Source organism: Myotis lucifugus, unplaced genomic scaffold (genome assembly GCF_000147115.1).
Source record: "Myotis lucifugus unplaced genomic scaffold, Myoluc2.0 scaffold_1132, whole genome shotgun sequence".
In the NCBI taxonomy this organism is placed as follows: Eukaryota; Metazoa; Chordata; class Mammalia; order Chiroptera; family Vespertilionidae; genus Myotis; species Myotis lucifugus.
The window spans coordinates 30,489-46,808 of NW_005872180.1; the positions used below are offsets into that span (position 1 = coordinate 30,489).

The window sequence follows — 16,320 nt, forward strand, 5'->3', positions numbered from 1 at the left end:
TCTGTAAAAAAAATCAATAAAAATATATAAAAAAATAAAATAAATAAAATAAAATCTTCTGCTCATTCTTCAGCATCGTGAGCTTCGTGGGCCCCCCCCCCAGGCGGGGGGGGGGGGGGGGGGCGCGAGGGGGACCTTGGCTCACCCTTCTGGTTATCACTAGCTTGGAAACAATTGGAAAGGTAATCGAATTGGATAGAGGCCATGAAATCCCAATAGAATTTACTGGGAGGAGGGTCAACTCCAGGCCCAGGAAAAGTTAGGAATTTGAATGGTTCTTCTTTACCTGAACCAAGAAGATATATGGAGGATTAACATGAGCCTCATGACAGGGCGTTAGAGCCTGCCCACCCTCCACTTCCCCAAGGGTGTATTGATTCCCCTTAATTCACAATAAAATCTGCCCTCACATTTAAACTTCTCCATATGTGTGCATTTGGAATTCTTTTCTCACCACAAAAGAACTTATCACATTTACTGGCAACAGCAGGAATAGCACCAGGTATTAGGCTGGTGGGGTCAGACTGGACCTGGGTTCAGCAACCTCGGTACTTGAGTTCTGGCGAGGAAAGAATTCAGAGCCAAGACCCAAACTATAAGAGAACATTTATTTAGAAAATCACAGAGTAGAAGTAATTCATAGAAGAAATGGGCTTAGGAAACAAGTCATAGAGGCAAAGGAGGGGCCCTTGGAACTCAGAAGTGAGGAAGGTAAAGGTGACATGCATGGGGGGATGAGGAGGAAGGGGAAGGCACAGGAGTGCTCTGGGGAGGGAGAGTACACTGGGTCCTCTATCCTGAGGTTTGGGTTTTTTTTTAAATCCTCACCCCAGGACATGCAGACATGCTTAAAGAGAGAGAGAGAGAAATAAACACATTGATGTGAGAGAGAAACATCAATTGACTGGGGATCAAACCCACAACCCAGGTTCCTGACCAAGAATGGAAACAGCAACTTTTCAGAGCACAGGACACAACTAGCTGAGCCACTCTGGCCAGGCTTTCCTAAGGGTTTTAAGGGTGCAGATTTTAGGGAGGTCACAGAAGAAGATCTCAATAGTATATTCAGCAGTTTTCCAAGTGTGCCCTTTCAGGGTCAGGGTCTCTACTGATTGATTGGTCGGGGCCAGGGCAGGGGGTCATTATTCAATGCAGCTGGTCCTGAGGTCAGCCGTGGGGTCACTTCTCTGGTTTTGCTGCTTTTCTGGGCCTGGAGCTGAAATACAACTGAGGCCTAGATGTTCTCTAGGGAGGGAAGGTCAGAGATCCAAACCTCATGACCAGGGATTTGCTAGGGGAGGAAAAGTCACCCTAGGGATGAGGTCCCTCCCTACAACCGTCCTTTGCTGGGCACCCAGGCTTTCCACCAAAGTGACCTTCTGTACCTGGCCCATCGTCCTCCTTCTGCTCATGTCTGTCTAACTGCCGACCACACTAAGAAGAGGGGGCGGGGGAAGAGGAGTTCAGAACAAGCAACCGGAGAAGTGCCTCGGTATGCAGATTACTTAGAGCTAAAGGCAACTTTAGCCACAGGTTCCAGAGAAATTTCTGCTCCTCTCTTTAACTACCTAGAAGAACTTAAATTAGGAGCTTAGCCCATAACAAACTATTATCAGAGATAACGTCTTTGACCTATCTACAGGGCAAGGAAAACTTCTATTTCCTAAAGGTCTGCTCTTATCATATTGCAATGACCCTTTGAAGCCCCTAAGGCGTCTTACTCATCCTAGCTCAGAATGTCTTAGATACCCATGTCCCCTTGCTGTCTCTGAGCCTCTCCTGCATGTGGGGTCTCTGACTCTCTCATGTATGTGGGGTTCCCATACATATGTATGTATCAAATATGGTTCTTTTTTCTTAATTAATGTTTTTTTAATTTATTGATTTTAGAGAGGGTAAGGAGAGAGAGATAAAAGAAACATCGACTTGTTGTTCCACTTATTTATGCATTGATTTTTGTATGTGCCCTGACTGGGAATTGAACACGCAAACTTAGAGTATCTAAAGTGATGCTCTAACAATCTGAGCTGCCCAGCCAGGGCCTGGTTATTTTCTTTTACTAATATTTCTCATATCTATTTGATTACTAGACCAAGCAAAAGAATTTTGAGGGTAGAGGAAAGTTTGTTCCTCCCCCACAATATGAAAATCAAATACAAAGATGGATGTCACAATGACCAATTTTCAACAGTAGCCTTTCTCTCATTTGTATCTTTAAATAAAGATAATTTGCTTTTTTCTAAATAAGTTCAAAAGCTTCTGGGAACACTGAGGTGGCCAGATATAGTCACTGGGATACTCATTTCACACATGAAGAAAATAAGATCACAAAAGTATCATAAGAAATAGAGAACCCGTCTGATCTTACTGAGACCTTAGCCCACAGTCGGCCACTCACGCTTTGTTGTTGTAGGGCTTATTCTGGCAGACCTCTGGAGACAGGTAGTAAGGTGTCCCCACACACGTCTGAGCAAGTTCTGTGGAACTAGCAAATTACGTTAAATAATAAAATGACATTGTTTATTATTGGAGCAAAAAAAAGGGCTTAAGATATAAACATGCAAGAAAAAAGAATAAAAATGTGTACATTTTTAAACTTATAATTTACCTCCCCAAAATTTACACATTAAAAAAAATGTTATGGCTTAATCCACAAAAAATTTCCCAGATGTAGGAAGAGTCCCCTCTTCCCAATTATCAAAGGAATGCAATCTCATGATTTTAATTTGAGAAAAACAAAAGTGAATAAAGAAGAAAAAAATTATCCATAATTTTACCACCCCAAAACAATTACGTTATTGTTAAAATTCTGACATATATCCTTCCTGTCTTTTTCCATGCAATTTTTCACAATACTGTGATCGTAGTGTATTTAAAATTCAGAATTCCATATTTTTACCTGATGTAACAAATATTTCCTCACATCATCAAGAAGTCTTCAAAATCATGAATGTTAGTGACTACATAATATTCAGGTACTGGCTATGCCAAGTTCTATTACATTTAACCATTTCCCAATTATTAGACATTTAAATTATTCCAAATTTCACATTATCCCCTTACAACAAATTCCCAAAATTAGAACATTTAAAAATCTGTTGATATTACCACCAAATTATCTTCCAAAACAGTTACACCCATATATTCTCCCCAGCATGTGTAAATTTGTCTGTTTCGCTAAGCTCTCACTAGCTTTATGCATATTAAGTTACATCTTGCCTTAGTCAGTTTGGCTTAGTGGATAGAGTGTCGGCCTTCGGACTGAAGGGTCCTAGGTTCGATTCCAGTAAAGGGCACGTACCTCGGTTGCAGGCTCCTTCCCCGCCTAGGCCGGGTTGGGGCTGGTGCAGAAGGCAACCAATCAATGTGTTTCTCTCACATAGATATTTCTCTCTGTCTTTCCCTCTCTCTTCCACTCTCTCTAAAAATCAATGGAAAAATATCCTCAAGTGAGGATTAAAAAAAAAGTTACATCTCAATTGATAAGTTTAGAGGACACTATACAACATTGCCACCATTATTCTATCTTGCCAAGATTTATCTTAAGAATTTTAACCTCAGACAAAGTACCATCTGAATGATTTTTTTCCCATCTGAATGATCTAATGGATTTATTTTTTTCTTACACTTTATTTTAAAATATATTTTAAATATATTTTTATTGATTTCAGAGAGGAAGGGAGAGGCAGAGAGAGATAGAAACATCAATGATGAGAGAGAATCATTGATTGGCTGCCTCCTGCATGCCCCACACTGGAGATCAAGCCCACAAACCGGGCATGTGCCCTGACCATGAATCAAATCATGACCTCCTGGTTCATAGGTCCATGCTCAACCACTGAGCCATGTCAGCAGGCGATTTAATGGATTTATATAGTTATCTACAATTATCTGGAAACTAAGCCTTTAATATCTTCTTAACTTATAATACTTAAAATATACATATTTGGTTGTTTTTACAAAGAACTTACTTGTTCAGGTCTCTTGCTATACCAAAGTCCCCAAGCTTTGCGACCTCTCCATTCTTGCTAAGAAAAATGTTCTGTAAATGGAGAAAATGCTATGTTGTTTGAGAGATTTCAAGAAAACAAAAGATCAGTTCTGTCCTTGTTCTCTCTCTGAGCTGTTACCTGTGTTTTTATGTCCCGGTGTAAGATCTTCCTGTCATGAATATGTTTTAGTCCTAGAGAAATCTGCACAAACCAACTCAGGATCTGTAGAGGAAACATAAACAAAACTTGTGAATAGTCTGGTGGTCACTGAAGTATTTTCATGATATGCAAAAAGAGGGAAATAACATATTGATGAATGTGTATTTACATGAATGACACTAATAAGATATAAAACCTAAAAAAATGGAGGCGCAAAAAACAATCCAAACATGTTGGTATCAAAGTGAACTCCAAAACACAACAGACAAAAAAAAAAGCAAAAGAGAGAGGAGGCAGTTCACAATTTTCCTTTTTCTTAATATTAGGTTGCTAACTGCATCAGGGTAGTAGGCAAGCTGCCCTGTTTCTTGATAACCCTGGTGCCACTGGTTTTTCCTTTTCAGTGGAATGAGTATGCCAAGAGCATAGAACGAAGGAGAAAGAAATGGATAATATGTGAGGTTATTACATTTTTTCATGAAATACCAATATATATGTACATAATATAAAAACAAAAAAAGTTACTTTTAAGCTTTTTAAGGCTTAATTTTCTTAGTCATGATTTTATTTACCTTAGCTGGCCATGAGCCTCTTTAGTTAAATGTATTCTATGCCTATAGAGATTTATTTAAACTATTCTAAAATTTCATTCATACTTTGTTTACCAAATTATACAGAAAGAGAAAAACAATAGGGAAAAAAGCTATATTCCAGATACTACGATTCAGTTGTAATTTTAGTTCTCACCCAACAAAGGGAAACTTAGTTCAAAATTTTGTAGAGAAAAGTATTTTTTATTAAATGTGGAAAAATATAATACCTAGATAGAAAGGAAGCGGGGTTTCTAAAAATATGAAATTTAATATACAATGTAAATGAGCATAGGAAAAATGCTTAGGGAGGTTTACAGAGGTTAGAGATATTGATTCATTAATCATTTGTACATTTAAAATGTTACATTTTAATTCGAGGAAGACGTTATATGGGCTGATGCTCATAAATGCTAAAATAAAACAAAGAAGTAAGTGGCCTAAAGAAAGCTGTTGGGCCCTGTCTGCTGTGGCTCAGTTGGGTGGGCATAGTGCTGTGCACTGAGAGGTCGCCAGTTTGATTCCTGCCTGGTCAGGGCACATGCCCGGGTTGCAGGCTTGATCCCCAGTGGAGGGTGTGCAAGGGGACAGCAGATGGATGTTTCATTCTCATACATCAATGTTTCTCTCTCCCTCTCTCTCTAAAAATCAATAAAATTATTTTAAAAAAAGAAAAGAAAAAGGAAGAAAGCCGTTGGGCCATTCCTGGGCACTAATTGGGGCAGTGACCTTTCCCATCAGTCACACAAAGCCTGATTGGGATTCTTCTCCATACACACATACCTGTCTCCATCAGGAGTACAACTCCCCAGAAGTTTCTAAAGGAAACTCAGATTATAGTAGAAAAATGTGTTTGTGCAAAAAAGAAAATGGGAATCAAGGCCATTGCTCTTAATAACCAATGAAACTAAGTAGCCATTGCTAAGAAGAGCTTCTATTCTCCCTAGCAAAGTGAGCACAAATGGTAAAAGGAAGAAGAGTGAACCTATAAATATGTCACATTTAAAATGGCCGAGGAATATCCACATTCAGATTTTTTAGCTGTGAAAATTTATTTCAGGGGCACCCTACATGAGACTGTCCAAAAATAAGATACAATATTTTCTCAAGCAAACTTCACTCTCAAAAAGAGATTCAATTTAAGTTCAATTGCAAACATGTTCTAGACTAAATCTATCAAGAATATTGATCACTATTTTGTGATTTGAATTCTCTACCAGAAATCATGCTTTATCTAAACACAGTCTACTACTTATGGCATTATAAATTTCATGTCCCCCATATAAATTAAAAGGGAAATTAGAAGTGTTTTTACCTGATCTTCACTAAATAACACTCCCCGTTGTCTATTGATTCTTTTCATGAGATCCCCTCCATCACAGTACTCCATCACAATAAACAGCCTGTTGTTCTCTGTAAGAAAAGGTATCATTTGGTTCTGGAAGCATTTCAAATATTTACTAATCACTTGTCTTTCAAGTTCTAGAGCAGTGGTTCTCAACCTTCCTAATGCCGCGACCCTTTAATACAGTTCCTCATGTTGTGGTGACCCCCAACCATAAAATTATTGTCGTTGCTACTTCATAACTCTAATTTTGCTACTGTTATGAATCGTAATGTAAATATCTGATATGCAGGATGTATTTTCATTGTTACAAATTGAACATAATAAAGCATAGTGATTAATCACAAAAACAATATGTAATTACATATGTGTTTTCCGATGGTCTTAGGCGACCCCTGTGAAAGGGTCATTCGACCCCCAAAGTGGTCGCGACTCACAGGTTGAGAACCGCTGTTCTAGAGGATGGAGAATATGACAGAAAAAAAAATGTAATATATATAGTTAGCATCAAGATGGACTGAATTCTAATTTCACTTCACCACTTACATTTCTTAGCTCTGTGACTCTAAGCAAGTTATTTTAATTTCTCTGTGCTTAATTACCTCATCTATAAAATGGATATAATAATATAGAAATTCCTCTTAGGATTGCTGTAATGATTGAATTAATGTCAGATGCTTAGAACAATGCTTGCACATAATGACATTTCAATAAATGTTAGCTATTATTATTAATACATTCCTGCAAGAGATTAGAAATCTGATATAAAATAGCAGCTGTCTTTCCCAACACCCCAGGAAGAATAAATAAACCCATTTTTAATTTGGGTATAAACTTTTATTTATATGACACTTATTCAACCATGTTATTAAGTACAATAAACTCTTCTAACTGACCTCTGTCTGGCATTCTCACTAGATTAATGGGCACACTCTATCCACTATGTTCGCCCATTCAAGGTTACCACTGGTGGGCTATTAGACTGTAGTACACCCAGTTACCTCTGCTCCCACTGATCAAGATCATTGTGCTTGTTCCCAAATCTGTTTATGCCCGTTACATTTGTAATTATTACATAACTGATAAAACGTTAATGAGAAACAACAGATGTGATTATTTCTACACAAACTACATTGAATGCTTTGGAGGACTCAGTAGAAGTGAATAGCTAAAAAAAAACACCATTGACTTAAGTGTTAGATGGAACAAGTGGAAAATAACTGGGGAAGCTTTAAAAGGATTGTGCACACAGAGTACCTGTAAATTCTTACTCAACTGTAAAGAAAAGAAATTGGAAATTATAAGTGAGGGTAGCCTATGTAAAAAAGAGTGTTCAGTTTTCCAATCAGAAGACTTAATATGCTCTTGCCTCGTGCTTTTGCAGTGGCTGTTCCTCTTGCCTAAAAAGCTCTTCTCCTGACATTCGCATGACTCTTCCAGTCTTTGTTCAATGTCACCTTCCCAAGAAGGCCTATCCTGACCATCCTATTTAAAATTGTTCCCTCCACTCCTGCCTCACCCTATATTGTTTTCCCACAGCACTTATCACCTTCTAACATACTATTTAAATTGTATTTATTATGTTTACATTTATTGTCTGTCTTTTCCTACCTTTCCCCCTAAAAGATGAGGTAATGAGGCACAGAGAAATTAAAGTAACTTGCTTAAAGTCACAGAGCTAAGAAATGTTAAGTGGTGAAGTGAGATTAGAATTCAGTCTATCTTGATTCTATATATATATATATACATATATATATATATATATATCTTTTTTGTTGTTGTTCATATTCTCCATCTTCTAAAAGGTTCTAAGATTGCCCCCGTGTGTATATCTCCTTTCCCTGGAGTGAGGACAGAACCTATAAATATAATGGGCTATCACTCCCAGAATTATGTTATGTTAACAAAGGGGATTTTTGCTGATATAATAAAAGTTAGTAATTAGCTGATTTTGAGTTAATAGAAAAGATTATCCAGGTGGGCCTGACTTAATCACAGGAGCCATTTAAATGTGGGTGTGGGGTCAGAGGCAGAGGAAGTGAGAGATTCCAAGCAGGAGAGGATCTACTAAAGGGCCACCTAGCAGGAAAGAGAACTTGGCTTCTAGAAGCAGAGAACCACTTCCCAGGTAACAGCCAGCAAAAAAGCAGACATCTCAGCCCTACAATTACAAGTAAAGGAATTCTTCCAGCAGCCTGAATAAGTGTGGAAGAGAACTATGAGCCTCAGATGAGATGGCAGCCCCAACTGACATCTTTTTTTTAAAATTTTATTTTCTGGACAGTTCCTTTGAGAATGATAGGCTTGGGGAATTCTTTTTTTAAAAAATATATTTTTATTGACTTCAGAGAAGAAGGGAGAGGGAGAGAGATAAAAATACCAATGAGGAGAAAGAATCATTGATCGGCTGCCTCCTGCACACCCCACAGGGGGATTGAGCCCACAACTTGGGTATGTGCCTTGACTGGGAATCCAACCTGTGACCGACTGGTTCATAGGTCATGCTCAACCACTGAGCAACACTGGTCATGCCCAACTGACATCTTGATTTAATTATGTGAGACCCACAGTAGAGAATTCAGCTAAGCCAAGCCCAGACTTCTGACCTAGAGAAACTGGATGATGCTAAGTGAGTGTTGGTTAAAGCCACTAAATTTGTGGTCATTGTTATTCAGCAGCAACAAACAACAGTATAGAAATTTTTGCCTATTTTGTTCACTGAGATATATCCTCAAGACTAAAACATGCCTGACATATAATAGGTACTCGATAAATATTTACTGAAGAAATTTAAGCAGAATTAGTTTAGCCTTAAGAACATCTCACCACATTCTACTTATTTATAGTATGTTGCTTCAAACCTGTGAAACTTCCATACTCTCTACCAATATTTAATGAACTAGAGCCGGAATTCTTGTTCAGAGATAAGTTGTCTGAGGGTAAGCAAAGGCTTTATCTACACTGTCTAGTAGCTGCTGTAAGGACTTCTAAAGCTTCCAGATAAGCTTGGAGTTTCAAGACCCAACAATCTTAAGACAAAAAGCTCTCATAAGAAAATGTAAGCTTATAATATAAACAATTTCAAGACCCAACAATCTTAAGACAAAAAGCTCTCATAAGAAAATGTAAGCTTATAATATAAACAAACTCAGCAGAGGTTATTTATACTGTAAAAATAACCTCTAATTTTATAACAGTATCCAGGGAAATACTGTCCTCAAATATCTATTTTGCATGGTATAAAGACATACTCTAATCTATTAAAGTGGTCCAGTCCATGCACTCAATTCAGCAAACATATATTAAACACCTACTCTGTGCTAGATGCTGAGGATCAAGTGGTGAGCAAAAGAAACCATTAAAAGGGGGACAAATATTAAACCAATTCATAACTTCTTATATAAATAGACATATGCATACAAGTACAAAGTGCTAGGCAAAATCAGGAAAGGGGGCTATAATTTGAAATGTATTCTCAGAGAAGGCCTGAGGATGAGTAGGAGGTAGTCAGATTGGGTCACAGTAATAACTCAAAGAATGAGGAAAATAAAGATCACCTTATGGCAGGGGTGGGCAACCTTTTTGTGAGTGCGTGCCAAAACCAGCAAAATCTCTGACTCAAAATTCTTCTACGTGCCAACCCTAATTTTTTGAGAACATGTTATGCCTACTTGATATCTCTTAAGGTGTACGTATGTGAAGAACCTTGAAGAAATAATAAAATTCATTCGAGAGACAAAAACACAGTATATGTTGATGAAAAATACATTTATTTTTTAATGTATACATGTACACTGATAGTCCGACAGAAAACTTTATGACTCCATTTGATATTATCAGTGGGACTTTTGCTGCTGCATCACTGATGACAGAGATTTTACATCAGGTTTATATTTCGTGACCTTCAGAGATATGCACGAGCTACTACTTTCATCCGTCAGGCTACTCCTATCACGAGACTTAACAAAATTCATCACTGAGAACAAAGATTCACAAGCGTATGTGGATGAAACCAAAACACTGGTCAGATCTAGGAAGGCAGGGGAGAGTTAAGGCAGAGGCATAGAAATTGCTCTTCCCCTCTCTCGTCAATCCATGTCTGTGGTCTTTAAGATCACTTGTTATGTAAAATTATTTATTTATCTAAGATGCACCTACACTGAATTTATCTGAAAAATAAAAAAGTCGATATTAAGAAAAAAATTGTAAATGGAAGATTATAAGAGAGGGTTTCGCGTGCCAGCAAAAGTTACTGGAGTGCCATGTTTGGCAAGCGTGCCAAGGGTTGCCCACCCCTGCCTTATGGTGTTGGTATTAGAAATCAATGAGCAGAAATGAAGGCACTTTAGTTAGTGGCTGCCCTTAAATGTTTGTTTTTAATATAACTGAATTCCCTGTTCATGTGTACTGCTCAGCTCCTAGGAAGACCTCAGAAGAGTTCTTCTAAATATCCAGTTGTTGAAGAAGGTTGCATGCAGAGAACTAATTTGAATGCAGTAATTTTCATTTATAAGAAACATAATGTAAAAGCTCAAAATATAGTATCTATGTTTATTTATTTATTGATTTAGCTCCTGATGGTGCTTGAAGATACTTAGGTAGCATTCCTGGTCCATTAAATACTTACAACCTGTGAATTTGAGCACTCTCCGTGCCAAGTGCAGATTTGGGGAATGCCCCATGGTGAACTTTGGCATGTACAGCCCTCTGACAGCCTATAAACAACTGGCACACTGTATGTGTTTATTGTCTGACTCTTCCCAATAGAATGCAAGCTCCATGAGGACAGATATGTTCAGCTGCTTTGTTCACTGCTCTATTCTTGGCACTAGAACAATGTAGTAAGCACTGGATAAACATTTGTTAAGTGAATGAATGATTTCTGACCACTGCTCTGTTCATGATTATTTGATTGCTTGTTTTGGGTTGTTCCTGCCTTTGAAATAGAATGATGGATGGCGATAGAATAGAGCATGTATTCAGGTGTGCAAATGAAGGGATTGCTTCTTATAGTTTTCCTCTCTATTTTTGCCATTTGCTTGGCAATGGTGCATAACTATTTGCTGCCTCTCTGTAAGAAGACTGTACAGCCCCACCCATTGCCACAGGGTGTTCAGGGCCTCATGTGGGCAAAGTACCCCCTTCCCCCATCACTCCATTATCAGGGTTAACTGCATGGCTGCATTGCAACAGGAATGTGAATCCATAAGAAAAATGAAAGCCATGCCACATCCTAGCAGGACTCCAAGACTGATGATGTGGGGGCACTTGTATCTTGCTCTTTTCTTTTGCTCAGAACAGTATGCTCCATATCCGGGCTGCTTATTCAGCCTGGACCCAAGAACTAAGGCCCCAGTCTCACCAATATGGCATGAGTGAGAGATAGATGTGTATTATTGTAGGTCACAGAAATTTGGGTGCTGTTCCTGCAGCAAAGCTAATTTACCAATTATTAACTATTTGAGGGAGTAAGAATTAAGGATAAAAAAAACTTAGGAAACCTGTCTACAAAAATTCACTAGAGAAGAAATAACGATTATGTCTCTAATGACAATTTAAATAAATGGGAAAATGAGTCCATTCACAAAAACTAATCACAGTTCTCAGGAACATATCTTTTACAGAAGTCTATATGCTGATACTTTATTAAAATACTTTAAGAATGCTAGAAAGTCAAACCTTGAAACGAACTGAAGAAGGTTACAATGTTAGGATGTTTCATCTTTGCCAGAAGAATGACTTCTTTCTTTGAAGCTTCTTTTTCTTGGATGGGCATCTAAATTATATTAAGAGACAGAATAGTCTGTAAAGGTAACTTGCTGTCAAGAACATGCTTCCTGCTCACTCCTATTGTAACAGTGGGAATTGTAACCCATCTCACCATTCCTTTGACACTATTTCTGTAAATGCTATTCTGACTAACATGTACCTTGTAGATAAACAGCATGTTTGTATAAGAATCCTAGGAACTAACTTCAGAAGATGCAGACTTCGACCTTCAGCCATCCCAGTTATGGGAGATTTGCTGACCTTCAATGGTAAAACCAGAATAATGAAGACCAGGATGATATATAGCAAAGCATTACTTGACCAGTTTCAAGATCCTTATTGGAATGGACTGTACTGGTCTGCACATAGAGAACCTTTCAACTCCCTCCCCTTGATCTCTTTGTTCTGCTTTCCCTCCCCCACCATATAAAAATCTTTGCCCGCAATGAGATTTTGAGATGGGCTTTGCAACAAGAGTCCCCCGTCTTCTCAGGTGTCTGGCACTTAAATAAACCACTTTCCTTTTTCACCAGTATCTGTCTCACGAGTTTGGTTTTCATGGTGGCAGGCAACCGAACCTTAGTTTCAGTTACACTACCTAAAATTCTCCAGGATTTCACTGGCTTTTAGTGGCACTTCTGAAACCAATCTCTCAACATCAGAAAACAAAATTTCTAGAATTAGCACTATATCTAATCAATGGTTTACCATTGAAAACCATAAGCAAAAAATAATGATTTCTGGTGAACTTTTGCTGTATTAAAATTTCAGTTAGATAAGAAAAAGCTGAGGGAGTTCATCACCACTAAACCAGTATTACAAGAAATGTTAAAAGGTCTTCTTTAAGAAGAAGAAACTATAAATAAAATATCACAAAGAAAAAAGTTTTCACTGACGCCAAAACCGCATAATAAAAGCAGTAGAACAACCAACACTAAAACTAGTACAAAAGTTAAGGATACACAAAACACATACAAAAGAAGTAAAAAATAATGACAAAAACATAAATGTGAAGGGGTGAGTAAAAATGGTAGTGATTCTAGAATGTTTTCAAACTTAAGCAAACATCACCTTAAAATAGACTGCTTAAAACATAGTGTGGTATACAAGAAGCACATGGTAACCACAAATCAAAAATCTACAAGAGACCTAGCCGCTTTGGCTCAGTGGATAGGGCGTCAGCCTGTGGACTGAAGGGTCCTGGGTTCAATTCCGCTCAAGGGCACATGCCTGGGTTGCGGGCTCGGTACCCAGTAGGGGGTGTGCAGGAGGCAGCCAGTCAGTGGTTCTCTCTCATCGTTGATGTTTCCGTCTCTCTCTCCCTCTCCCTTCCTCTCTGAAATCAATTAAAATATATATATATTTTTTAAATCTACAAGAGATATACAAGAAATAAGGAGAAAAGAATCCAAACACAACACTTAGGTGAGTCAACAATGTAGAAGAGAAGAAAGCAAGAAAATAAGAAGAGAGGAGAGAACTAGAAAAACAATCAGAAAACAATTAATAAATGGCAATAACTACATACCTATAAATAATTACTTTAAATGCAAATGGATTAAGTGCTCCAATCAAAAGACAAATGGAGCCCTGGCCAGTGTTGTTAAGTGGTTAGAGCATCCAGCCCACACAAAGAAGGGTTGTGGATTCAATTCCCAGTCAAGGGTTCACTCCCTGCCCCTGGTCTGGGCGCAGGCAGGAGGTAGCCAGTAGCAACCAGTTGATGTATCTTTCTTATATAAATGTTTCTCTCTCTCTCTCTCTTCCTCTTTCTCTCTCTTCCTCTATCTACCTTCCACTCTTTCTTAAAAGCAATGGAAAAAAATATCCTCAGGTGAGGATTAAAAAACAAAAAGAAAAATGAATAAAGATGTGGTTCTCAATATATAGTGAAATATTGCTCAGCCACAAAGAAAAATGAAATGTTACCATTTGTGACAACATGGATGGATCAAGAGGGCATTATGCTAAGTGAAATAAGCATCCATTCAGACAGAGAAAGACAAATATCGTATCATTTAATTTATATGTGGAATATAAAAATTAAATAAATGAACAAACAAAACAGAAACAAACTCAGGTACAGAGAACACACTGATGATTGTCAGATGGGAGGAGTGCTGGGGGACTGGGTGAAAAGGGGGAAAGGATTTATTGGCAGTTCCAAAATAGTCACAGGATATAAAATACAGCTTCAGGAATATAGTCAATAATATTGTAATAACTATGCATGGTGTCAGGTTGGTACTAGACTTATAAGGTGATTACTTCATAAGTTATATAAATGTCTAACTACTATGCTGTACACCTGAAACCCATATAATATTAAATGTCAACTGTAATTGAAAAATAAAAAAATGTTTTTAAAAAGTTCAGTTAGGTTGGTGAGACACTGTTAACTATTTAGGCATCTAAAGGAAAGTTACTTTATAATATTTATCTTTCAGCAGCTAAGAAATTCTTTATAAATATGCAATGGTTCAGCAGCAATCACCACTGAGAAGAAACAAAATATATAAAATATGAAAATGTGTCATATACTGCATAAATCAGATCAGTAAAGTTCTTTATTAAGATTACCATGTTTTTCATTCACATAAAAATTGTCTCTTGTGACTTCCTTTATTTTTTAATCCTCACCTCCTGAGGTTATGTTTATTGATTTGAGAGAGAGAGCGGAAGAGGAGGAGGAGAGAGACATCAATGTGAGAAACATCAATCTGTTGCCTCTCATTTGCACCCCAACCTAGAATTGAACCTGAAACCTTGCTATGTGTCCTGACTGGGAATCAAACCCGTAACCTTTTGGTGTATGGGACAATGTTCCAACCAACTCAGCAACCTGGCCAAGGTGTGACTTCTTTTATACTTACTGTATTTTCTTATTATTCCATTAATCATCTATGGACAGCACTTTTCAAATGTTTTAGTGCCAATGGCAGTAATCATACCTTATTTCCACCATTCCATCCTCATCTTGGCACTTTGCTAACTTGTCATTTCTACCCTGGTTATCAGCCCAGCTGCCCACTTTCCGGCCTCCATGAATCACCTGTTCCTCTCCACTGCTCCCGCTGTAATGTTCTTTATCATTGGCTCACACATAATGTATGTGTGTTCCCAAATTTCTCACCCTCACTTAGGAATAATTTTTTTTAAATTAACATTCTCAATCCCAGCTATACTGCCTCCTATCTATGTATCCTTCAGTAAGTTATTTAACCCTCTAAGCTTAGGTATTTTTCACCCCAATTTAAAAGCTTCTACACAGCAAAAGAAACCAGCATGAAATTGGAAAGGAAACCCTCTGCATGGGTACTAAACTGATGTAGGGGAATCATAGTAGGATAGTAAGAAGCTAGGAAAATCCCTGGACAAATGGAATGGGGAAACTGAGACAAGAAAATTAAACAAGGTCAAACATTTTGAGCAGCTTGTGAATCACAAGACCTTATCTACCACAACCAAGGACACTTGAGAGCAATGGTTTTATACCTTCCTCCCTAACTAGAAAATACATAGTTTAAATCAACCTGACCTGGGAAAATAGAGGGAAAAAAAACCCAGTTAATGCCATTTGTGCCAGCTAAACCCAAGGACAGATGAAGTTGGGGAATAAGTAACAAAAACCCCCATCAAAGCCAGACAGACCTGAGATAACAGTAAAACAGACCAAAGAATAACCCAAAACTCCCCCTATTCACTCATTTTGATGCATCAGCATATTAAAAGTACACCTAGAAAGCTGATGAATATTCTACTAAAACCCTCCCCTAAGATTCTTGCCTGCAGAAAAAAAAAAAAAAAGATAAAAAGCTCACAGGACAAAGACTCAATGCAGCTCGCTCTAGAGCATGCCCATGCCCCTTCCCAGGGTCCCCACGAGACTTGCAGCCAGGGGAGCAGTGGGCAGTGGCAGCTCCACCAGGGCTCACCCCTGATCCTGTCTCCAAGGCCCCCTTTTTCTCTGACTTCCCAATGAGCTAAAGCAGCCCCACCTTGGCTCATTTATTTCCAATAACATTTCTAGAGAGTTAACGCAGAGCACAGCCTAGGCTTTCCCCTGTTGTTTCTCCTACCCCAGTTTCTTCCTTTGTTTCACTGTCCCCAGCATTAATAAACACACTCCCTATAAAACCCATCTGGACTCGTGTTGCAAAATCTTTCCTACACAAAGTCAAGAACCACACACTACAGGAGGCCTGAGGCAGACCTGCTCCAGGCCGGCCCCTGTCCTGTAACAGAATCACTTAGTAAGTTGCATAAATGTCTAATCTAACTACATAAATGTACATCTGAAACTAATATAATATTGGATGTCAACTGTAATTAAAAAATAAAAAATAATTTTAAAAAAGGAGTCCAAAACCCGCCACAACGTCAATAAATTGTTTCTCAAAACTAATACTAAATACTAAGAAATGTATTTAAATGAAAAAAGAAAAGAAAATATTAGTTTTTTGGT

At 38.0% G+C, this 16,320-nt stretch overlaps 1 protein-coding gene across 1 annotated transcript in view; it reads right to left on the reverse strand.

Annotated features, from left to right (window-relative positions):
• NEK5 (NIMA related kinase 5) overlaps nucleotides 1-16,320 on the reverse strand; it is a 54,564-nt gene that overhangs the window by 26,959 nt on the left and 11,285 nt on the right. Inside the window, exons 2-6 of the mRNA XM_023748088.1 lie at nucleotides 11,766-11,862; nucleotides 6,057-6,154; nucleotides 4,131-4,214; nucleotides 3,972-4,042; nucleotides 2,399-2,485 (exon numbers count right to left, since the gene is read on the reverse strand). Coding sequence (XP_023603856.1) covers nucleotides 2,399-2,485; nucleotides 3,972-4,042; nucleotides 4,131-4,214; nucleotides 6,057-6,154; nucleotides 11,766-11,862 — 437 coding nt within the window. The remainder of the gene's footprint in view (nucleotides 1-2,398; nucleotides 2,486-3,971; nucleotides 4,043-4,130; nucleotides 4,215-6,056; nucleotides 6,155-11,765; nucleotides 11,863-16,320) is intronic.